Source organism: Amblyomma americanum, chromosome 3, assembly GCF_052857255.1.
Source record: "Amblyomma americanum isolate KBUSLIRL-KWMA chromosome 3, ASM5285725v1, whole genome shotgun sequence".
NCBI lineage: Eukaryota > Metazoa > Arthropoda > Arachnida > Ixodida > Ixodidae > Amblyomma > Amblyomma americanum.
The window spans coordinates 183,316,835-183,342,134 of NC_135499.1; the positions used below are offsets into that span (position 1 = coordinate 183,316,835).

General features: G+C 45.4%; 1 protein-coding gene across 1 annotated transcript in view; it reads left to right on the plus strand.

Moving 5' to 3' along the window:
• Positions 1-25,300, plus strand: part of LOC144124306 (uncharacterized) — a 50,631-nt gene that overhangs the window by 14,304 nt on the left and 11,027 nt on the right. Inside the window, exons 7-15 of the mRNA XM_077656941.1 lie at positions 312-422; positions 1,519-1,644; positions 1,798-1,927; positions 3,924-4,217; positions 8,742-9,184; positions 9,998-10,131; positions 18,834-18,948; positions 21,064-21,223; positions 24,245-24,357. Coding sequence (XP_077513067.1) covers positions 312-422; positions 1,519-1,644; positions 1,798-1,927; positions 3,924-4,217; positions 8,742-9,184; positions 9,998-10,131; positions 18,834-18,948; positions 21,064-21,223; positions 24,245-24,357 — 1,626 coding nt within the window. The remainder of the gene's footprint in view (positions 1-311; positions 423-1,518; positions 1,645-1,797; positions 1,928-3,923; positions 4,218-8,741; positions 9,185-9,997; positions 10,132-18,833; positions 18,949-21,063; positions 21,224-24,244; positions 24,358-25,300) is intronic.

Consider the following 25,300-nt stretch of genomic DNA (forward strand, 5'->3'; position numbering starts at 1 on the left):
CACGCACGCACGCACGCACATATTCGCATATTTGGCACTGCATTTAGTTGTGTTGGCGTTCCCATTTTATTTACTACCTTTGATTAATTGCTTTGGCTGTTTTTAGAATCTGGACACAGCTATTGATTTTTATTGGATAACCTTTTATCGCTACCGTCATTGAATTCATTTATTTACTTCCTAATGCCTCACAAGCATCTTTTCCTTGCTCCCTACCCGGTGTAAGCGAAAGCCTTGACGGTATATTGAACAAATATACTTGGTACCTCTCTCTCATATTTCTTGCTTAATGAGCGTTGGTGTCCTTACAGTGGCATCTTGGTGCTTACATGGAAACCCTTACGCCAACATTTCGAGGCTTCGACAGTTTCTACGGTTTCTACAGCGGGGAAGAGGACTACTACTCTCACAAAGCGACTTACGTGCGTATGTAGAACACCCCAAGAAACGTTGGCGCATGTTCTGACTTCAGCCTTCGCGAGGATTCCCTGTCTACGATGAGCACGAATAAGAGTCCAAGCAGCTAAAGCAGTTACACTGTCCAGTTGCGGTATGAAGCGTTGATTGGACAGACATCAAGGGAGCGATGCAAGCTGGACACTAATGTCATATTGCTCGCTTTATGAGCTTCCTAGACTGTAGGCCAAAGTCACAGCAATTTACAATTTATCTGAGCCACGTCACGTTTGGAAGAATTAATGAATTACTCCCTGTACAAGCTTGTCAAAGCAGTGTTATTCTTTACGTGTGTTGCAGAGTTAAAAAAAAAGTGACTTATGCAATCTGAGCGCGCTCTGTGCTTTTTACTGTGAAGGGGAACGAACGTAGAATGCTCGACTCAACCGCTACTCTTGCTTCGGGCGACAAGTGCCCAAGAAAAGATCCCGCAGGGATCGAAGCAAGAGTGTGTGCTTGACGCTCCGACCTGATGCCGACTTCGTTTGGCTGTTGTTTACTAAGATGACACATTATCCACTACTAAGTTTTGCTACAGTTCAGAAGGTTAGACCATTGCCATCAATATGCTCATAATATCATCTTCCAATGTTCAGCACTTGCCTCACAATTAAAAGCAATGTCCAAGAAAGGTGAACTTATCATGCGACAGAAGGCATGGTACTTTGTACTCTAATATTTAGAATTACTGTATGCATTTGCCTCGCCAGCTGAATTGTACAGTTGTGCTTAAATGTATATAGCGTACAGTTTTCAGAGGGTAATTTTGTATACTTGGAGCTATTTGTGTTGTTAATTTGGTTCTGACTGCTCCTTAAACAATTTACAAAAGTTGTCCTTATTCGGTAATCAAAAAAATTTCTTTGCTTTGTTGGCGCAAAAGTTCGAGCAGCCGAGTCTATTTGAACACATGAACCATTCCCTGTGTTAGCAATGGAAATGAATAAATGAATGAATGAATGAATGAATGAATGAATGAATGAATGAATGAATGAATGAATGAATGAATGAATGAATGAATGAATGGGCGAAATATTTTGACCGCTGCTTCTCGGTGTGCAGGCGAACTACACAGGCCTAGATTTCTGGCTAAACACGGAACCTCGCTGGGTGGACAATGGGACTTACTCTACAACGCTTTACACTCAAAGAGCTCAGTATCTCATCCTTAACAGGCAAAAAGAGAAGGTGAGACAATCGAATGACAGTTTTTCAGCGGGCGGTCTGTTCTTGCCTGCGGAGCAGTTGCCAACTGTAACGAGTTTACAGCCACATATCTGTGATTTGTTTCCATATGTGTATGAGTATTGCAGGCGATTCCTTTTCTTTTTCATCCTGCAGCCACTCTTTCTTCTTATGAGCTACCAGGCACCGCATGGAACCGGAGGCGATATGCTACCTCTTCAGGCCCCACAGGAGAATACTGACAAGTTTTCATATATAGGAGAGCAAAGCAGGATTATTTTTGCAGGTCAGTGAGCTGTAATGTACGGGGTTGTGCGACTACGCGACTCATTGATTTATTTATTCACTTTACCTTACAGGCTGCAGTACGGTCTATTGAGTAAACTTGCACATTCCCAGAGAAGCAACGAAAACAAATACACGCTATGACAAAATACAGCATCATAAAGGAAAAAATACAAAAAGGCCAAGAAACAAAAAATATAGATAAAAACTTCCAAGACCAACACAGAAATCAAACACGAAATGAAAAACAAAACTCCAACACGACGCAGTGCATTCAGTGTGCATTCGTTTTTTTTTTTTGGAACAGCGTGCGGCCAACAATAGAAGCGACAGCAACGCGTGGTCAACAATAGAAGCGACAGTGTCGTGAAGACTGGACAGTGAAATGGCACGTGTGAGTGCACATGGACTGAATGCCAGTGTCTTTCAAGAGATGCATGTAAATCTGAGATTATTTGGGCACCGCGATCATCTGAGCGATGGAAATTCAAGTTAAAAGGTGTATGGTATTAGGTATATAAGTATTGTTTAGAGAGTCAGAAAATAGCGTTTAGCCTATGAACATTTAATGACAAAGTGAACTCTTTTTAGTTAGTGTTGGGCTTTAGCTGCGCTTTTAATTAGCTGACATAAAGTGAGAGGCCCTATATTGAAGAGATTCTAGTTGGCATTCTTAATAGCTTCGATCGGATAAAGCAAATTCTGGCAAATTCTGGATAGACAGCACAGAATACAAACTCCAGGCGTACGCTTGATTAAATTACGGCGAAGATACCCTAGTCATTTTGATCCTTTAGTCCCAAATGGTGGCAATGTGCTAGGACCACTAGGTGTTTGGTGTAAAATGAATGCCTAAATATTTATAAGATTAAGGTCTTAATACAACAGTTTTTCAATGAGTAATTAAAGTTATAAACAGTTTTGTTATGGTGATTGTCGTGACATTTCACTTCTGTCTGAACAGTCATCTGCCTACTTTGTCACGTGTTAAGAATTTGCTTAAGGTGCACCTGAAGTGCTCCATGGTCGTCGGCGATGTTAATTTTGCAATATATAATGCAGTAATCAGAAAAAAGCTTCAGCTAGCAAATCATTATTCTATATTAAAAAAAAAACAGAGCCCGGTGGACTGTCCTGGCGACACCGAATGTTAAATCAGACAGAGGCAAGGAAAAGCAATTAACAATGATTAACTGCTGAAACAACGTTAATGAGCCGCAGGGCCATGATAGATTAAGAATTTCGAGTTGTAGACCGGATAATGTTTCAATAATTGGCAGTGTAGTGCATAAATAAAGTATTTCAAAATATCAAGGAAAGAACAATTCACTTGCTGGTTACTATTTACAGTAAAGTGTAAATGAGTAGTGAATTCCAATAAACGTTAATACATGAATGTTCTCTTGTAAACTCATGCTGATAAGCAAAAAAAAATTGTTTTATTCGAGGCTACAGAAAGCATGGGATGCAATTTAATGTCCAAGTAAGTTGCAGCAAATGCGTGTAGGTGAGATCGGTCGGAAGTTACCGGGTGAATGTCTATTACCAGACTTAAATACCAGGATTACCCCCGATATTTTTCTGTACAAAGCTAGCTAAGCAACAGATAAGGATAGGCAAAAGAAGCGACATAAAATTAGACTGGAGGTATCTTCAGTGTTTGTTAATATGTTTGAGTTGATGCTGTCGATACGGGATTAGGATACTTTAAGGTTAGTAGCGAGACATTAGAGTCTTTCTGCGTTAATAATTATCACCCAGGTGAACAGGATTAGCGAACTCTGCTGAACAGACGTAGTATTATTGCCGATGGTGTGTAGGAGGGGGGGCGCACCCTAGATACATTTCTGCATTAAAATATGCCCGAGATACCAGCAACACATTATTGGCAGAAAGTGGTTCCTCCTCTTTGTAAAATAATAGGTCACCACTCGCGACTATGAGAGCCGGTTGAGCGAACCTGGGTGTTTAATTTCCGTACGCGCCGTGTTTTGCAGGCATGATGGACGCGCTGGACCAATCTGTAGGCGAAGTTTTCCAGACACTCAACGAAGCCGGAATGCTCGAAAACACCGTCGTCATCTTCAGCAGCGACAACGGAGGCACACCATTCGGCAGCCACTCCAGCCGCAGCTTCAACTGGCCATTGAGGGGGACGAAAATGTCTGTGTGGGAAGGATCCACCAGGGTGCCAGCCTTTGTATGGAGTCCTCTGCTTGCCAGAAGACGGAGGGTGTCCCACCAGCTTATGCACTTTACGGACTGGTTGCCCACACTCTACAAGATAGCCGGTTAGTAATGTGGCATGTCAATGTTATTTGATATGCGACAGCATTTTTTTGGGGCGTCACCTCATCTTCTAGGCATATTGGCAACGCGCTGGTTCGAAGCGTAATGCGTGACTGAGGTCGTAATAGACAACAAACTTCGGATAACTTTGGTACCCGCTCTCTTGCAGTAGTGGTGATAGTGGTTATATGCGTAAAAACTGAAAAATCCAAGCACATCTGGCCGTCGGAAGAAAGCTAGGGCCTACAAGTTAATACCAGGGCATGCAACAGTACGTTTCCATTTTTAAGGCGCACAGTTTATTGCTAACTTAATACCAACTTTTTCGTAAATAAACCGTTCTTGCATTCCCTCTTTAAAGTTCTCCCCCAGTGTGTTTTCTGTTCCAGGCGGTGAGGGCGAGTGTGCCTTTCCACGCCTAGGAAGTTGCTGTAATCGGCGCCAGCCCTCCAACACCTCTTCGACGCTGCTTTTCGGGTCTGTTCGGCAGTTTGCCATGCGAGGAGATTCGCTTGTTGTGCTGGTTTGCGATTTGGTTGCGGGCATGACTGTACCCCTACCATAGCACTTATCAAGCGGAAATGTCGTGTCGAATGTGCGAAATTAGTAGCTTTGCTAAGTTTTCCCGATACGTACCTGAAGTTAATCTAGATGTACTTCGCAATTTTTTATTTTAAGTGTGAGACTGTGTGAGCAATATAAGGACACAGCACTCCAGGAACATAAATGAGACTGTTTTACGCATTTTTAGAGCTCATTTTAAGAAATTTTGTTAGGGAAAGCTGCATATTGCACACTTATGTACGCGACGCCAAGTTACGTTTGTCAAAAAAAAAATTAGTCCTGCGTGATGCTTTCAAGCATCACGCAAGGTCCCACAGACCGTTTGGTCTGAAAGCGTTTTGCGGGTTAGACTGCGTTCATGCCATCATGTCGCCCTCACCTTATGTAGCCCCAGGACCGGTTTCGTAATAGCTGCTGTCGCGTCATTAGATGCGATGAAATTAACTACAATGGATACGTTTAATTTCTATTTCAGACAACATGGACAAAACATACCACGATACTAAGGCGCAGTTCGAGCAAGTGCTCTTGACTGAAAAAAAAAAAAATCCGCCAGAACTCCCGCACGATTAGTTACCACGCCTGAATTCAGGATAATGTTCGGAGATGCGATGTGAGCAGAAAAATTGATTGTGATAAGGATTAAGCAATATTTTGCATTCCTTTACCGCATTGTCCTCTTCAGTATCAACCTCACCCTCACCTCTGTGGGACCGACTGCCTCCTAAGCACAACAATGTAGAAATTATTTTGGAGCCATTTAGATGTTAGTCTTCGAGCCGAGGGAGTGCATGATGTAATATCAGAAACAAATGAAGCGTCAGCGCACGGACTAAAATACCGACACAAAAACATGAACGTATTAGCTTCTGGAAAGGAAATACAAGCGAGGTTGAGAAACATTTCTAAAGCACAGCCTTCATGCCTTCGAGGTGAAATTAATTTGCGCTAATATTGAGCTTCCTCCAGCTGAGATATTCTCCCTTTGCTCTCCGTGTTTGAGATGTCGTGCTCCCGTTTCATTTGGGCTGATAGTAAATATCTGGGCTTCTAATCAACCAGAATATAGAATACTTACTAATTAAATGATTCGTGTGAAGCGGATGAAGGACGGTAAATGCAAACGAAGCAGTCAAGCTGCTCCAGGGGCCATTTGTAAAAGCCAGAAACGCTACAGTGCGCTGCAGTCCGGAATGAAGCCGGAATTGTGCTCATGGCAAAGGCGACAGCGCACACGAAACACAGGCTACTATAGGCGGTTCACAAGAAGTTGACGCATCCTCCAGCAGTACACTGCCGTACTATCTGACAACTTGGCAGAGAGCGATAACGAATAATGTTGCGCAGAGTGCAAAGGAATAGCCTGCGCAATTAAGAATGAACCGGAGGGAAATTTTGAAATCATTCAATCCAGATGCAGGTTATAATGACGTTTTAGCTTATTCGCCATTTCGAGCTCAGTACGCCGGTGCACGGAATGCCGTAGCTGAGTTACAGTGCTGTAGCCTTGGGTTCCTTCTCAAGGGATCGCAGTTGGTCTGCATTGCTTGAGAACTGTGTTTAATCTGGCTTGGACGGCCGGCACAGTGCGACCCAAACAGAATGAACCTTCTTCGCCCAGGCCCTCGCGTGCCCGTTTCTTCGCGCCAGAGCTCCGCTCTTAGTGTTACCTTGCTTTGAGCGCGATACAGTCCACGACAGGGACAAATAACCTTGCTCGTTCGTAGAACACAGCACAGAGTGAGGTACACACGCGCAGGACGAACGCTTTTCCTGCGCATGCGCGCAGGTGATTTTGAAGCGAAAAGCTTCACTACGCAGCTTTTCGAGCCGTCAGTGAGGCCGCAAGTTTGACCTTGAATGTATCTAGAGGTCACGGTGGCCTCAAGTTTAACCTTGAATGTAGGTAGAGGTCAAAACATGAGCATAACTGGTGGTAGTCAGGTTCGACACATGACGTCGGCTACAGCAGCGACACTAGCGGCTGTTACACCAGCTATCTCGACTTTGACCTTTGGCCTTGACCTTTGGCCTTGAATTTGACTTTGACCGCCGGTAAAGCGGGAGAGCGTCTGCAGGCATCGCATGCGGAGGTCATGAAAGTGGGTTCTGCATAAAACGCTGGCCCCGCCGCGGTGGCTCAGTGGTTAGGGCGCTCGACTACTGATCCGGAGTTCCCGGGTTCGAACCCGACCGCGGTGGCTGCGTTTTTATGGAGGAAAAAGGCTAAGGCGCCCGTGTGCTGTGCGATGTCAGTGCACGTTAAAGATCCCCAGGTGGTCGAAATTATTCCGGAGCCCTCCACTACGCCACCTCCCTTTCTTCTTTCACTCCCTCCTTTACCCTTCCCTTACGGCGCGGTTCAGGTGTGCAACGATATATGAGACAGATACTGCGCCATTTCCTTTCCCCCAAAAAAACCAATTATATCATAAAACGCTGGCGCACTTTGATGCGTTCAGCGGAACGCTAGGTGTGATCGATGCTACGCCTGCCGTGGAGACCGACACCCGAACCGCGCCGTAAGGAAAGGGAAGGAAAGTGAAATGAAAGTTGGTTTTAAGGAAATGATATTACGCCTGTATCACATATCTCGGTGGACACCTGAACCGCGCCGTAAACGAAGGAAAATGAAAGTTGGTTTTAAGAAATGCAAATGATGACTGTTTCACACTGCGCTATTTCCTTTCCCCAAAAAACCAATTTCTTTTTCAATTTGGTTTGGTCTCGAGTCCCAAAGAGACTCAGGCTATGAGGGACGCCGTAGTGAAGGGCTCCGGAAATTTCGACCACCTGGGGTCCTTTAACGTGCACTGACAACGCACAGCACACGGGCCTCTAGAATTTCGCCTTCATAGAAATTCCGCCGCCGCGGCAGGGATCGAACCCGCGTCTTTAGGGTTAGCAGCCGAGCGCCGTAACTACTGAGCCACCGCAGCGGGTCTTCTTCAATTTGGCTTTCTGAATTTATATGCAGAGTTTGCGCGTCGTTTAGAACCGGATTTGGTTCCATATCTGCGCATACAACGAGCAATAAATAATACAGTTGTAAATATCACCGAAGCTATATTAAATATATACTGTCTTGTGTAAGCGCCTTTAATGTCATTTCGAACAAGGCAAGATGTTTAACAAATAAGAATATGCCTTCTATTGCGTGTGTGCCAGTATGGCTATCTATAGAAACCGTCACTCGCTCGACCACAAACATAGCCAGGGAGATGCAGCTTTCGCTTTCGACCAGGGTTAACTATCGCTAACCCACAAGCATTTTTTTTAGAGTTTACCTCGATAACAGTTACCAAGAACGTATTTTATGACTATTCGTCTTCTATCAAGATATTTTCGAGTACCTTCACCTAGTCTTTTAGCCTGTTTCTATCTTTCATTATGCTTTTTACCGCTTTTTCAAGGCTTAAAATTCACAGCCCATCCTTCGCCTTGCACTTTGCCGATACCTTTTAAGCGTGTTACAGATCCCACAATTTTAAATCCTCGCACCTTCATCCATTTTATCGCTTTTATTAATTTTATCACATTTATCAGGCCTTGACATCGTCCTTGGTGTCGAATCAGCTGATAAATTTCTCCAGGACTACATACTATGTGTGCACCTTCAAATAAATTTCGGTCGCTACTCAGCACCTGGCCCGTCCATATTCACCGTCTTGTGTCCGCGCCGTTCCTTTACGTCATGCCAAACAAACACTCTCGTAGCGGTGCCCTTGTAATGATTACTCTTTGTTACCAAAAATGAACTACTCCTTGTTTCATTTAGCCAAGAAAAAGGAACAGCTTAATTGCTCTTTTTGTCATTCATATTTCCAGTGTCTGTGGTGTGTTTAATTTCGGAAATAGATGACTTGAAGGCATAAATGTACTCTCAAACAGGTGTGAAGTTTTACAAACTTGAACGAATGTTACTTGTATACGTTGCGTTTTTTTTCCGCTTGCGGATTCAGGAGGCGATGTAGCGAGCCTGGAAGACATGGACGGACTCGACATGTGGCGGCACCTGTCGACTGGCGCGCCGTCACCTCGCACTGAGATGCTCTACAACATTCACTCTGTTGGCCCGGAATCGTCGGTGGCAGCAGTTCGTACCTCTCAGTACAAGTTGGTGCTAGAGAAGACTGCAGCAAATAGTGGCCGCTACGCGACTGCTGGAGGCCGTCGCCCTCACGACGACCTCGATCAGCTGCTTGCCCAGTCGACCACAGCTACTGTGCTGAGAGACCTGTACAAGACTGACAGCCTGAGGTTTCCAAGAGGCTGGAGACAACGGGCCACGCTCACGTGCGGCCAGAACATCAGGGAAAACTTTGCTCCGGGTGATGGTGTATTCCTGTTCGATATCATCAAAGATCCGTGCGAACTGAACAATCTGGCTGACTCGCTGCCGGAGGTTAGTGTTCAACATCTCTCATATGAAATGCTGCATTTCAGTTTTCTTCTTACCAGTATCAAATGTCGGTAATTATTACGTCAATAGTTACTCTCTGGACCACTTATATTCTGGGTCCTTCGTGCCTTTCGCTTAAGGGAAGTCTCGTAATGGCACAAGAGAGATCTTTTTCTGTGCTGGTTCACATATGCTACCTGTACAAATGCTGAAGCAGTGTAGAGATAAGTTATCGAGGACTCTAAAGCACCCTGAAATAGCGTTTGAGCCGCTGGCAAACACACAAAGGTGCTTGTACCCATAACCTATATGGCTAGCGACTCTTCCAACTATTCAAAGGGCATACCTTACAATAGGCTACAAACAAACTGAAACGCTTCAGTTATAGGAGTGAAAATATGTGACATGCTAATTACAACAAAAAACACAAATGAGTGAACACATCCAAAAGTTGTATCGCATAAAAGGGTCCACTCCCACATTTTCGCGGAGCAAAAAAGAAAAAAAACCTGTTTAATGACACTACAAAATTATGTTGATGTTGGCGTCATCGGCGGTTTCATTCCATACCTGTGCACAGTCCTATTCTAGAGTCCTTGAGCATAAGTATTATAGCTCTTAATGTGAAGAATTTGAACAACTTCAACGATCATACCTTCTTTTTATTATATAAAGAATAGGTTCTGCGAATTTACTATGCGCAAACCCTAAACCTGTCAAGTAGCGACTGCCTAATCAGAGTAAAAAAAAAAAAAAGTTACAAGAACCATGTGCTTATAATTCTCCTGTAGTATGTATTGTGTTTTAAATTCACAGGTTGTGTCTGCGTTGAAGAAGCGGATATACGCATACCGAGTTATCGCCGTACCCGTGCGGAACAAGCCAAGTGATCCTGCAAGTTTTCCTGACAAGCACAATGGCACATGGGCGCCTTGGGTGAAGCCATCGTAGCAGAAAAAGACATTTCGACAGTCAACCCGTACTAGTGTAAAGAATCGGAGAAAGCAATTTATTTCGATGAACGCGTGCGGTGCACCACAATAGACCTGCACGTGTATATTACGCTGCAATGAACGGCGGTCTGCTTTCCGGACGATTAAATTTATGTGTGGGAGTTGCACTAGGCGACTGCAGCGTTAGTAGTTTGCAAAAGCAGTAACGAGAGCTGCACGATGAACTATAGTATTCGTGTGCACATTATTTAATTTTCTTTCCCGTTATGTATTGTAGATTTTTCTTTCTGTAGAGCGGCCAACAGAAAATTGTCGAGGTTAATTTCACTACCTTTGACTGTCCTTCCATGTTGCTCTAATTAAAGTAGTATTGTTTTGCGTTTCTTCAACTATTATGTTTAGTTTTAAATTAGTGTCAACCTTTGAAACCACGGAGGCAATGGCTGAGTTCATTGCATTGATATTCGAAGTATTCCAAGCTATACCGACCTGTGACAGCCCGATGACATGCTGGGTTCCAAAGTTGAAGACAGGAGCAGGGCTAGATTTCAGAAAATTGTTGATATCAAAAAGAGCACTCCGTTATAACTTCTTTGGCAATTCATTACTGAGGTTGATTACATCAAACCGGAAGTAAGCTTTGGCTTTTATGAGGCTTAGGATGCTGGAGCTCCATGCAAGCCCATGTAAACTGTTTACGACAAGGACATTGCGAAAGTTTAGAGGAAGGCTAGTAATCCTACTAGCGGTGCAAAGAATGCCGAGTTGCAGCCGGTCAGGAAATGAATGGGGCTGATATTCTGATATGATTTCCCTGGTACTTTCCGGAAAATGAATATGCAACAAGTGCGTTTAAGACTGCTGACGTTGGAAATGCCATTTCTGCAATAAGTGCAATTGACTAATAAATCTTTCTTTAGGAAAGGAACACAGCCTATATAAGAATATATATAGCATAGACTTATAGGTATAGGAATATCAACAATATATAGCAGACTTATTGGTTTGAAAAAGAAGTGACTGCAACAAGAGAAGACACGTAAGAAAGTTGATGGGATAAAATGCTTCTAACGTCTGGTTTGTTCTTAGAAAAGGCATGCAAATTTACGGTATAAGTCACCACACATGCAAGCACAGGACACATTCGGGATCAAACCGGATGCATGACGGGATTGAAGAACGTTCGAGAATCTTAACTGACTGCAGTGAAGCTCCAAAACTGGCTACAGTAGGAGCCATTTTTTTCTTATCTAATATCCTGTGTCCTTGTCAGTTCACGAGCAAACGCTTCACGTCTTCATTCCACCACAATCGTCATTTACAATAACGGCGCTCAAGTGAAAGGCTCACTGATGCGTTTGATGCGGTCCTGACCCATCTCTTATCGAAAGATCCTGCTCACGGAAACGCCTATGCAGACAACGTCCTGGTTGACCATTGTATTATGCCTTCCAACGTACTCGCAGAGCTTTACAACGAAGAACAAGCTCACGTTAAACTAGTCGTTTTGCACGAATCATTTCACACCTGCTGTTGTGTTCCCTTCGTGGTTGCTTCGAGATAAAGCTCTCAAGTTGGCAAAGCACAGGAAAGATGATACGAATTTATGCGTCGGGGAAACGTACGTCTAGTTTTGCATCAATACGTTCGAACAGGGTACAACTTATGCCCGCTTTCAAAAGAAAATTAAGGATAAGGAAGCGAGAAACCGAGCAGGCATATCCGTGGTGCGCCTTTATTACCCCGCTTTACTACGACCACCGCGGATGCTGGTAACCATAGACCCCTAACATTTCCGCTCCGGTTCAATAGGCAACTACTGGTCGCCGTTGAACACTGGGAATTAAGTAAGGGAAAAGGGCGCCTAGCGGAGTACCTTGACCTGTGGTAATCCTATCTAGACGCGCATATTGGCTTTGCTCGGCCCATAGGCAAGGATGTGGACAAGGGAGGCGGTCGTTCATTGTGAATTTGCAGTGAGAACGACATGACGCGTATGACATCAGTGCCTATCTTTCCATGTGGCATCCTGGCCTGTAGAGCCGACAGCGCGCAAGCATAACGGGAGAGGGAAAGGGGGGACGGAGATTCCGTCTGTTTAGACAAGGCATTGTCGATGGCTATTTAAACCACTACCTCAGACAAAGAAATTTTTTTCGGAGACCTTGGTGTATTTTTGAACTTAAATACATGTATTCGCTTTGTATAAACACGTAATGTAACTCTGGCAAGCATTCATCCAATCTGAACCCGAAAACAATTAAGATCTTGGACAGCAGAGAGAGAAATATGGTACCCATTCCGTCCGCCCGACACAAGAAACAAATGAAGCTGTCACGGTCGCTCAGTGCGACCACGGCAGCCTATTTTTAGATGGAGGCGAAATGGAAAAGCGTGCCTGTTTTATGAGATGTCCGCGCACGTAAAGAACCCCGAGTGTTCAAATAAATTAATTCCCAGTCCTCCACCCTGATGCCCCTCATAGTCCGTGTGTCGGTTCGAGATTAAAACCCAACGAAAATAAAAGCAAAAACAAAGAACCTCTGTCGAGGTGCAATGAGTAAACTTCACAGTGACCCCTGGAAAAACAGCTTTACAAGCTTTTCCCTCTATTCGCGGTAATTTTGACGCGTTTTTAAACAAGGTTCACATCGCCCAGACAGATTTGAGTGCGGGGGAGTGTAAATGAGGTGAATACCAGACTGGTAATGAACTCCGGCCAGAAATGTGCGACATGTGACACTTTGTAACAAAAAGAAAGTATATCCTGAGGTCGCCCACTACTGCGTAACTTGTATGACAGGTACATGTATGTGATCTTTGCCCAATAGTCGCAAAAGAATTCGTGAAGTGAGCAGTATTCGCTGTTGAAGACGCTACTCATGATGCATATGAGGATGTTGCACAACCTGACACTTTTCTTTCCTCACCTTGCGACGGACTTTTAGTTGCTGCCCGTTCATCAGCAAATAGAGGCGAAAGAAATTTCTTGATTTGGTGGCTCACTTAGAAGTCGGGACACGGAATTTCACAATGCAAACTTCTATTCGTCGCTTCCTTGGCGCAGATGTTGAGCAAAGTATAATAGGATTAGTTCAATATTTTTGCAGGCAATGAAGCTTCGCCGGATGTGTGACTTGAGGCCGGAAGCTGTCGCTAGGGGCGCCACTGACCGTATAAGTGCATTGACCCGGGCAGGCACTAGGGCTTTACGTGCACTTCGCACGTGGGACTGCTTTTGACGTTTTCCGACTCGTATTACGTGCAATTCATTTGTACAAAGCAGGTATTTCGTGCAACTTAGCGGCAAAATCTTAATTTGCAGATAAACTTCAGGCGACAACAAGCGGATGCTGTTGGTGGCATGTGATGTTGTGGCGGCATGAAAAGGTGGCTCTTTCGGCTTTAAACAGCACAATGTCAAGATTTTGTGAACTGGTTCTCTAGTACATCCTTGTTAAATTCAATGCCATAGCGGTTACGGCCAAGTACTGAGTACTGCGCTTTACGGCAGCTCTTCAATTTGCGCTCTCTTCGTACAATGAAAGCGTTTTTGAGAAATAGTGTAAACGCAAAGCTGCTCGAAAAAAAAGCCGCTGGTGAAGATCTCGCTCCAGCCTAGCAATGCAACGAAAAAATACGCACGCAGCCAGTATGTAAAGGCCTGACACAACTCTATGTCGTCAGAAAGTCCAGTGTGGTCGCCACTCGAGAACGCGCATGTCTCGATGGTCTTCTGTAAATGCTGGAATTTCTGAAGGGATATGTGTGGCTGAATACCACTGATTGTTGTACGATTCGTCTCGAGTAAAAACGAGGCCTTGTGATCATACTTTTGGGTTCTGTCCACCGCGTGCGCGGTGTTTCATGGGCGAAGTTGTAGTTTCAGTCGCAAATAAAATACATTTGCCAATGACCTAGCTTTTGTGCAGTTGTTTGCGCTGTTTAGTTGTGCACGTGGGTATGCAATAATGCAACAGTAATTTAAAAATTCCCGCAAGCGATTTATTTTCACTTTGTGCGGTTGTCCACGACATATATGCAAGCTGCAGGCCTATATGACATGTCTTTGTTTACGGCAGTAACCCTGAGGTATTCTCAATGTAAAGGAATATTTATAAATTTAATTCACACAAGCTATACAACATAAATATGGACCCAGCGTTCCTGCTGTTTCCCGTCGTCATGGTGAAACGATCGGACCACTGCATCGTAATTACTTTACTTGAAAGCGACCACTTGGTGGCATTCCATTAGGGTTCGGACCCTGCGTTCTCGTTCATTATATCCGAATTTTTACATTACCATATAATCACTGTTCTAAAGCGGCAATAAGACACTGCTTACTGCCCAACGTTGTCGCACGTCTATCGTTTTATTGTCAACTTCGTTCACTTGATTCTTAGCGATGTTGGAGTCACTGGTGTGCGCTGCTTGTGCGAGTCGTATGCAGAGGAATCCACTCGACCTTTTTTTTATGAAGCACAGACGTTCACTCTGTCACAAAATTCGCTTCCGTCAATGTGTCTGCTCTATGCGCCAAACACTCGGTCCCAAACAGTCAAAATATTACTCACTAACCGCAGCTGGCTCGACACCCCCGCACGACAAACAGCTCCGCGGCGCAGCAGCACCTGCAAGCGTAAAAACCAATCCCATATCATTTAGGCGATGCTCCATGATCACTAAAAAGAATTGATCGACTCTGGTATAATTACAGAAATTTCCAAGCACCAATAGGAACGCGAAAGTCCTTCTTTCAGTGCGATACTATTGGATGAAAGTCTGGAAGTGTTGCTGTTCTCGCCCAGGCAAGGAGGAGTCAGTCGCAAGGCGCAAAACCTCCTTTCCCCAGATCTCCGTTGCCCGCTACCAGGGCGTCTTGACATTGATTATCACCTAACGAAAACACCTAGAAAGAAAAACGTTCAAACTTGCCCAGATATAGTGGTAGACGTACTGTGATAGGACATTTTGTTTAGTTCGCGAGCTGCGGAGAGCGTTCAAGGGTGACGTCCTTCGAATGCCGACGTCGTCTCATATTGTGAGGACGACGATATAAATCTCACATTTGACGCCTTCACAGCTAAAGAAAAGAACGAGAAGTGTGGATTTTCCGCAGCTGCAAATGTTTTGTGCAAACCCACCGCTGTGAGAGGATGCTGGAAAGAGTACCGTCAGAACGAGATCTGAGTGTCTCTAACTCCCTTCAAAACATTCACATACTATGGATGAAAACTGAAATTTGTCACCTCTGAACAGGACGTAAGAAGCAAATATATTTGTTTTCGTAGACGACTGGGTTAACTGTGGCACTCGAGAGAAATCAATGGCAAAATTCTGCCGGCAAAAAGAGTAGAAAGACAACGTTGAAATCCACCAGCATGCATGCATAACGACGATGTGTCAAGGTCCGTCATCCGACGCCTGCTTACAAAATAATGAAGACACAAAAGGCGGCGAAAAGTGCGTGTTCTTTTGCTTCAAGAAATTAACCTAATTACTTAAATGGTTAAGAAATTTTAAAATCCTACGTAGTCTCGTTCATTGCGACCATGACCATTTAGAGGTACTGCAATCGATAGCCTCCACCAGCACCTCTGTGCTAATTAGACAATTTCAGCAGCACAGAATATGGCTGCGTTCCGTCAAGAAGTTGTCCTAATGGAAAAAAAAAACACCGCATACCATTGTGGGGGATTGGCCAAGACACAAGGGGCGACTGACAGATGCTGCCTGTGTATTGGTCAATGGCTGCGGTCGCACTCATCACGCTACTTCGTCTTTCTCGTCTTCTTTTTGCAAATTCAAAGACGAAGCGGCCGCTTCCGTCATTTTGCCCAGCAGTATGCGGCATAATGCATTCCGAAGCCTTGCTTCTTTGTCTGCTCAGCCATTCCTCACAGGCTTACATTTCTTCTGCCAGCCCTATCGAACATTTATTAGGACAAGAGTGGTCCCAGCGCGCACAGTGCTTGCTCCAGCGATACCAATATTTCATTTAGTGCGGTCAAGCACAGTCCAACTTTATTCAGCATGATGCCAGTGCGACCAGTTTCTTGCCACTGCAACGCCAGTGCATCTCACGAAACTCAAGTGGTCCCAGTAAAAAGAAAAAAAAATGGTAGACGATTTAGCGTGGTTGGGCCAAATGCAAATTAGGTGCGCTAACACTTCGGTTTTCCCTTCGATTTCGGCTCGAGGCTCGGTTTTCAAAGTCAAAAAGGTCAAGCAGGCTCCTGACAAAGACCGGCGAAATCGGACTGAAGTTCCGCCTTAAGTGCATAACGCCATAGCGTTAATGAGTTAATGCCCATATATGCGGAATGGGTCATTCTCAACTTTACATTCATAGATAGCTATGAGCCCTCATACCAATCATGGCGCAATGGTTCAGCTGTTAAACGATGCACCACTGCTCTGCTATGGCAGGCGCTGCCACTGGTGAGGCTTGTGAGATCCAGTTTGCTCTCCTCGAGAACCACTTATGAGCTTAACTGCCACCTGCCACGGTGTGCACAGTGGGCACCTGCCAAGGTGGGACCGGACACACAAGCGTAGGCGAAATTGCTAAGTTGCGTCCCTGATGCTAGTGTACTAAAATCAGCGCGAAAACACATTGCGACAGGGTTTGCTTATTTCTCTCTAATCAATGGAAACTGCGCCGTTTAAAATCGCATCATAAAGGGCTGCAAGAGTCACGAACGATTGCTGAGGGACCGAACTGACTTCGCCATTGCGGGAAAGCGGGCGAATTAACAGTGACATTTTCTCGTGCCAGGGATGTTTCCGACCTGCCTCACACAGGTATTGCCGGTATAGCATTCGCGACCTTTAAAGTGAAAGCCTGGTTCAATTTAATGGACAGAAATTCATTTAAGCTTCTAGGTGCGACCTTTTTGAGCAGCGTGGCTTTAGTTTCTAATTGGGATGTGTTTCATCCCAAAGTATGAAGGATACTATAATGGGTGCTTGGTGTAGCGAAAAAATAGGCTGACATCTCCAACCAGCAAGCAATGGTCCATCGTGTGTTCGCCACGTGTGTACTGCCGGATGCCGTTGGCAGAAAGAAGAGCACGCTTGCCATACGAGGCTGGTTTCGATCCTCGGTAACTTCAGCTTCTATTATTCAGGGTCCAGTCTTCACGGCGCTTACCAACTGTGAGTTGATCGAAGACATTCCATTTTTTTTATCTGCCAGTTACGTCGTAAATTTGGAATCAGTGCTATCGCTAACTTTGCAGCCGTTTAAATGTGACTCGAATATAACTAACTTCGCTACTCTTCGCTTCAGTCAGCTATGTCCGCGTTCGGTGCGTGGAAGAGACTGAGCCACAGGTGGCCTTGCTGGCTATGACGATATTTCACGTTTGAGCATCAGCTTTGTGCGAAAACAGTAAACTCAGAGAACGAATTGGCATGCATATGTGCGCAGGCTGAAACGAATTTGCTTACCACACCAACAATTCAGGGAACAAGGATAAGACAGGCCGCATTCCGACCTTTCAAGCAATGTAGACGGTGCTATTGAGTCGACTTCATACCATACGTCGAGCAGGCTCAAACACCTATACGAACTTTGCCTCGGGGAGATCGTCGAGAGATTTCAAGGTGATAGGTTATTAGGTTAGAATGCGAAGAAAGGAAAGGCGCGGTAACTCGCTCTGAGCGGACACTCTGCCGTGAATGCTGTGACACGCCATCTGGAACGAAGGGGGTGAGAGGGCAGAAAGTAATAGGGGCATGTAGTACACGCCATGAACGATTTGGTGCGTGTGTGAGTGGTCAGGACAACGTTGTGACCACTCACTAGAAATCCGTGCACTGAAAACTTTTTTGCGGACTTTGAAGTTATAGTTTAGAGACCCGGGGATAGTAGAAAGACGGGTGATGGGACATGTACAAACAGAGTCAAAAGTTCCCAGTGTGTACTTTTCGTCAGTATGTTCCGACATTTAAGACTCCTATGAAGCTGCTAAGGATCTCGGAGATGAAAATGGTAATTCTCGTACCCCGTACAGAGATTTGGAGGTCCAAGAGTACCCTATACACCCCGCTACACAGCTTCAGACTCTGTGGCCTGAAAATTTTTGACGCACACTGTACATTCTGTGCAATGCATGCGACAGAAGACAAATTAGGGTAGCATTTGCTGCACAGAGAAGAAACAGGACATGGATTTGATGTGTTTAGGGCTGACAGATACAAGGGAAACTCGCGGTGAAATTAACGAATTCGACCACCTGCTATGTTTCAAGTTTTGCTTCAAAATCTCAATGAAGGGACATTTTCGTATTTCTCCTCGGTCGAAATGCGGCAGCTAATGCTAAGGACAACATACGCGAGCAACTTCTCTGTAGCACACCGCAATAGCCTGATTCCGCCCAGCAGGTGGGATAGTCTGATGTAATAATAATTGGTTTTTGGGGAAAGGAAATGGCGCAGTATCCGTCTCATATATCGTTGGACACCTGAACCGCGCCAATAGTCTGACGTAAGAGGCAAGCTCCATGCATTAATTATACTACGTTAGGAAGCACTGGGGCCTTTTGCGATGGAACGATAAACGGCAAGTGGACAACCTTGTCGTTGGCGCAGTCTTGGCGCAGTCTACTTGATTGTATGTTCCTAGCTGCACAAGCCACGGCATGCTGGAAATATTAACATTGACTTGTGGGGTTATTTTGTAACAATTTCAGCAGCGGAGCAGTAGGAGGCACGATGGTTTGCCCGACACTTCTCGTTTTGGTCCTACCCGTGGTACTGTGCTCTAGTGCGCATCCGCACATCGTCTACCTGCTGGCAGATGACATGGTAAGTGACTCGCTTTTCCGCAGTATCCCATTCTTAGCGACAAGCGCTGAATCAGCCGTTTGTTAAATTCAGTTTCATGTTATTATTATGAGAGGTAATACATAATAAAACCAGCAACAGTAGAACAGACGAGAATTCCAGAGTCGCAGGCTGAAATGGGACCCTCGATTAGGGCCTGCAAAGTGAAACAAAACTCATCCCAGAAAAGAAGCCTCAACTGAACTCTATATTGCAATGGATAAAAAGAAGAAAAGAATGAATTATTTACTACACAGCAGAACGAATACAGCAAATAAGAAATCAGCACGTTCAGTTTAAACTGTATAATAGTGAGCCAAAAGAAAAAAATGAAGAGTAATCTTACATCTAAACATTGAAAGTGAATAGCAAAAAAAGAAGAACAAAAATACAACAAATGCCGAATATGATATATTAAAAAGGCAACTGAATAAAACTGATGCGCGAAGGAACACAGTAGGAGTCATCTATCAAGGAGTCATATATATCAAGGAGTCATACATATCAAGATATGAATAGGAGTCATATATGTTCACAGCGCATCATCATCATCATCAGTCCGACTATGCCCACTGCAGGACAAAGACCTCTACCGCATCTCTCCAATTAACCCCTTCCTTTGCCAGCGGCGACGACCTTATCCCCGTAAACGTTTAATATCACCCGCCCACCTAACTATCAACCAGCCCCTGCTACGCTTTTTCCATCTTCGAATCAAATCCGTTACAAAAACTGCCACAAAAGGCCATCAAATCTCATATATCAAGCTGACTGCAAAAAAAAAAAACGAGGTCGCGTTAAATATATGTAATCATAATGTTGAGCTAAAAAAAAGTGTAAATCATCTGCAGCTGGCGGGCTTGTAAGTGTGTACGAGGAAGTCAAGAAGGGAGCTCTTTGCAGGTACTAATCTGACCTCATTAGCGTAATTTATTCACCCGTAGAAACTTGTGAGGGACGTTAAATACGGAGAGGTAAGCAGCGATAGCTGTCCGGTGGTTCTACACACACACAAACAAAAAGCAAGTTATAAGAACACAGAAATTATTGTAACCAAGTGTGACAAAAGAGGCAACAAAGCAAAATAATTACTCAGGAACGACACATGTTAGTGAGTAGCAGGAATACAGACTAAATAGGCTGTAGGGCAGAGAGGTAGGCTACGCGATTGCAGTACATGGTAATACAGGAAGCATGCGCAGGTAAAAACTGGTTTTGGTGGTTGTGCGGGGGGCCGTTTAGCGCCTGCCTGAATCTGAAAGAATTCGTCTGACTGGCAAAGTTGTCGGGATGATTACTCCATTCATCCATTACACTCGGAAGGTAACATCTCTCGAGCACATTGGTTGAGCCATGAAAGATTTCTCCGGCCACAACTGAACAACTCTGCTAACGTTTCGTGCTAGGAAGTGATGCATTTAGAAGTTTTGTGGATACTAGGGCAATATGTGGTTTGTGCAAAACGCGATCAGCGCAAAAATGTTTTTTTTTTAATTTGATCGCTGTATATGGCACGCACGTATATGGCAAGCTGCATATGGCACGCCACTTAGCCTAATTATCCCCACTTCCCGCACCACATGAGTGCTAACTGCATCCTGCTATTACAACACTCCAGCAAACTGCGTTCGCCATAACTTACATGTGCAGCTAATGCAAGCGTAGCGGCATAAACGCAACAAACATCCCTGAACTTTGATGCATTTAGAAGTTTTGTGGATACTAGGGCAATATGTGGCTTGTGCAAAACGCGATCAGCGCAAAAAATGTTTTTTTTTAATTTGATCGCTGTATATGGCACGCACGTATATGGCAAGCTGCATATGGCACGCTACTTAGCCTAATTATCCCCACTTCCCGCACCACATGAGTGCTAACTGCATCCTGCTATTACAAAACTCCAGCATACTGCGTTCGCCATAACTTACATGTGCAGCTAATGCAAGCGTAGCGGCATAAACGCAACAAACATCCCTGAACCGTGCCCACAGCCATGGAACACTCCTACCAGCGCATTTGGCGCCAGCTCAGCTGTCGCTGAAATTCGCATTACCACAATTACAAGCGTTTGATGAAGTTGCTTATTTTCTCTTTCAGGGATGGGACGACGTGAGCTTCCACGGGTCTTCTCAGATCCCCACACCCAACTTGGACGCCCTGGCTGCGGACGGTGTCATCCTGAACAGCTTATACGCCCAACCCTCCTGCTCTCCTTCGAGAGAAGCTCTCATGAGCGGCCGCTACCCGATACGCACAGGTGAACCTAAACAGAGAAACACAAAGAACGTGATGGGCATTGATAGCATTCACAACCTTAGTGTCAAGAGCCTGGCCCAAAGAAACTAAATAGCGAATGACAAGAACCTTACAGGCGTGAGCCATATAAAGTGGAAATCTCGGTCGTCACTAAAGAAGAGAAATTTATTTTTTTTTCTTACGCATCGGACTAGCGAAAATGCTGGAGGGCTTATGTTTATAGGGCTAACCTAATCAAAGCGCGAAAGGTAGGCATCTTACTCATTCCAGGGAAGGAATTTTATACTGCCTGATAATCAAGCACCCGACCTGTGCATGGCGCCAGGCGCATTTTAGCGCCACAGCGCTAAGGAGCTCGTGTCGCAGGAAACCCGGCGTCGCCTACGGCTTCTTTTGCCGTGAGCAAAAATTCCTCAAAAAATCCGAAGACAAGCAACTTAGGGGGCAGGTAGGCCGCCTGCGTCACGTGGCCTTGTGGCGTCATCACAACATGCCCACCGGATTGTGAGCAAACTGCCCACTGTGGCAGGTGGCAGTTAAATTAATGATCGCTCGCGAGAGGTTTTTCGGGAAGAGCAGCCTGGGTCGCACAAGCCCACCGCTGGCAGCAGTGGCGCATCACTTAACCGCTGAACCAGTGTGCCAGGAGTGGTATGAGGACCCCAAGGGATCAATGAATGCTAAGTGAAGAACGACCAATGCCCTATATATGGGCCCACTTGCTCTATCGCGTCATACCCTAAAAGCGAAGCTCAAGTGTCCCCTCCAATTTCCTCTAGAATCACGCCTGACTCGGTCGCCGTTGTATCATAGCGCTTATGCAGGCTGCAGCGTTTGAACGGACGCTTTCATTAGCAGCAATATGAGGACGAATATTCCAGCGTTTATTTTCTTTGTTTAAGCATGAAATGCTATTAGCTCTCGCGCCGGCAACCTTGGCGCCAGAACTGAGGAGAACACGGAGCCGAACCTAAAGGAACATTGGCGAAACTTTCAGTTCATCCGCCCCTGGTGCGTACGTCCTGCGCTGCCGCCGGAGCAGTGCATGATTCAACAGCGCCTTCAATTGTAGCGTGGTGGTAAAAGCTACCGCACGCCCCGAAGGAGCCCAAGTTCTGCCCTGCGGCCCCAGAGGCGCACGCGTAGTCTTGGTGGGACTTCACGAGCGAGGCGACAGCGCCGCGTGAGTTGCCGCAATTATTAATGAGTGCGCCGGCGACGCATAGGGTGCCTGGATGCCCGCTCGCCTCCGCTGGCCCTCTGAGGCACCCTAGCGACACAGGTCATGTGGCGGCATCTATCAGCACGGCCAGTAAGCAGCTCTGCTAGAGCATACCGCTATACGTAAAACGCGGCAAATAAAGCCGAATGCGCTGTCGTTTTCGGAGGAAAGCTTAGGAAAGAAAAGCGGCTGATGTGAGACGTCTCCAAAGGGTTGGGTAGGGACGCATTAGAATACGCTACGCATTTCCAGCAGTGCACTTCACGCTTACATCTGACGAGATAACTTTTTTTCTGGCCATTAGGGACCGGCACACTATAGCACACGGATTTCATTTTCTTGCCTCGTGAGAATGCGAAGAGGTGAGGGGTCTGAGGCACACTTGGAGCTTAACTTCGCATAACTTATAAAAAATTACGGGGACACGTAAACAATTCTTACGATGTGTAAATGCGAGATTATGCATTACCTGTCGCTGAGTGTGTCGCTGATTTGTTGTCGGGAATTGGGGTGTGAATGTCGTTCCGCTGAAGCAGTTCGCTTTCGCTGTGTTGCGACTGCCTTGCACTTAATCGGCAGTGAACTGCCGCCTCCAACCAAACTTTGCTGTCTAGCCTGATGTAGACGCGAGCGATTCGACTTCGAATGATTAAGACTCCATAAGCCGTGTTTACATGAATACTACAGAGCACATCTCGCGGAGCCGACCCCCACTGTGTACATGCACCACATCAGGGCTGTCGGGACGGTGGCCCTCGCCCAGTGCACGCGAGGAAGAAGCTGACCTACGCAGCTATGAAAGGGGTTTGTATAGCACCGCAAGGAGGATCAGGGGCGCCTCCAAACCAGTTCCGATTCACCGCGAAAGTCGACTTGCTTTTCTCGATCTACCCCTGCATTGCGTTGGCCACGTGTAGTCAGGCGGGGCAGTGTCATCTCGCCCAGTGCTTGCGGCGGCGGTGGGGAGATTTATGGAAGGCGTCACGTTTTCATCATTTTTCACCACATTCAGCCGCGGAAGCCTCATAAATCTGCCCCCGGGGATAGCGTACTGTATTAGGAAACGTTTGCGCGTAGGATAACGTCTCACCTGAATGGCATTGAGAATGGTCGGCCAGGTCCTAGAGGTATGATTCGCGGCGCGGCTGATAGACTGAAAGAGGTTTCGTTTTTTCTCAGTGATGCTCAATCCGTGGCCAAAACTTTGCTTATGTTGGCCCCAAAAATTCATGTCTTAAGCACATTTACCTTCAGAAGTTTCGACAATCTATTTGTTTTTCCCTGCGTTACTTTATATTTCCTTCCGTAATTCTTGTGGTTCACCGGAATTAATGAAGGCATAAGTACAGGAACTTGCGAAGTGCCACTAGTTGTTCGTGCTTCTGCTGATTACACCCTGCACCATCATTGGTATCGTATATTTGATTTGGTTGGTCCTGAAACAAAATAAAATATACATTGCCAATGATGCTGCAGGGTGCAAGCGATCATACAGTTTCTCAGTATTACTTAGAGAGAAAGGTGGCGCCACCGTCTATGTGAATTTCTTAATACAACAAGGAAGGAAGTCATTTGGAAAACGTAACAGCTGCCGCATATACAGGTTGTTTTTAGTGAAACACAACAGAACTACGATCTTTTCCTTAGCGGCCAAACTAAGTTAATGTTGCGAGTAATAAAAGCAATTAGCGAATAAACATTGGGAATTTCTAAAATAAATGCGCACATCGCTGAACACCATACAAACAAGCTGTTTCCACGTCATAAACTACACATTATATCCTTGCATGTTACCTTTAGGACTCCATGGTCTGCCCATTCAAGCAAGTGAGCCTTGGGGGCTGCCGCTAGACGTACGGATTCTACCCCAGTATCTCCAGGAGCTTGGCTACGAAACTCATCTGGTTGGAAAGGTGATCACTTGATAACATTTTAAATGAGCATGGAACTTTACCGAGGTGTTCATGTGAGTCCTCTACTCGTTCTTGTTTACATCTTAGCAGCTCTTGACGTAATGTCTTCTTTGCTCTTGCTGTTTACATTCTTGGCGCACGTGCTCACAGAGGCGTGTGTACCGAGAAGGTAGCAATATATATATATATATATATATATATATATATATATATATATATATATATATATATATATATATATATATATATATATATATATATATATATATATATATATATATATATATATATATATATATATATATATATATATATATATATATATATATAAGCGTCGACGCCCTGCTGCACTGGAGTCTGCGGCCATTGCCGTGGCGGCATCACTTGAGGCTGCCGTACTTTCCGGCTGGCTTCCCTGGACTCGAACAACCTGGGCCGTCCCCCCCCCCCCCCCCCCCCCCCCAGTTGAAAGGTGTTACGAGAATAAACGCCCATGCCACGGCGTAAGCCGACCAAGTGCCCTGGGCGGAAGAAGGGGAGGCGCGGAGGAGCGAGCGCGCGCAGACGAAGATGAAGATTGGCGGCCGCCGGGCGTGTTCTTTCGGCTCTCTCCGACCTGGTGTGGTTTCCTTTGTGGGGGAGCGTCGTACCGTTGCAATATATAGGTATATTTTAGCTTTCTACTTCCTTTTGCGTAGTCGCCTTATTTGCTGCACATTTATATTACTTGATTTTTAAGCGATAGCTTATGGAGATCGCCGACTCGACAGATTGTAGTGCGCCGTAAGGCTTGATGTGGCAGCAAACGCGTACAGCTGCGCCAGAGTTCCGTCGGTTAACTTCAGCTGGCACAGTGGCGCCCTCTAGTGATGGCTTAAGGAGCTCCCCAGCTCACTAAGTTCATCTCCGCCCTAATGCTTGCGCTGGTGCCACTGGTATGGCA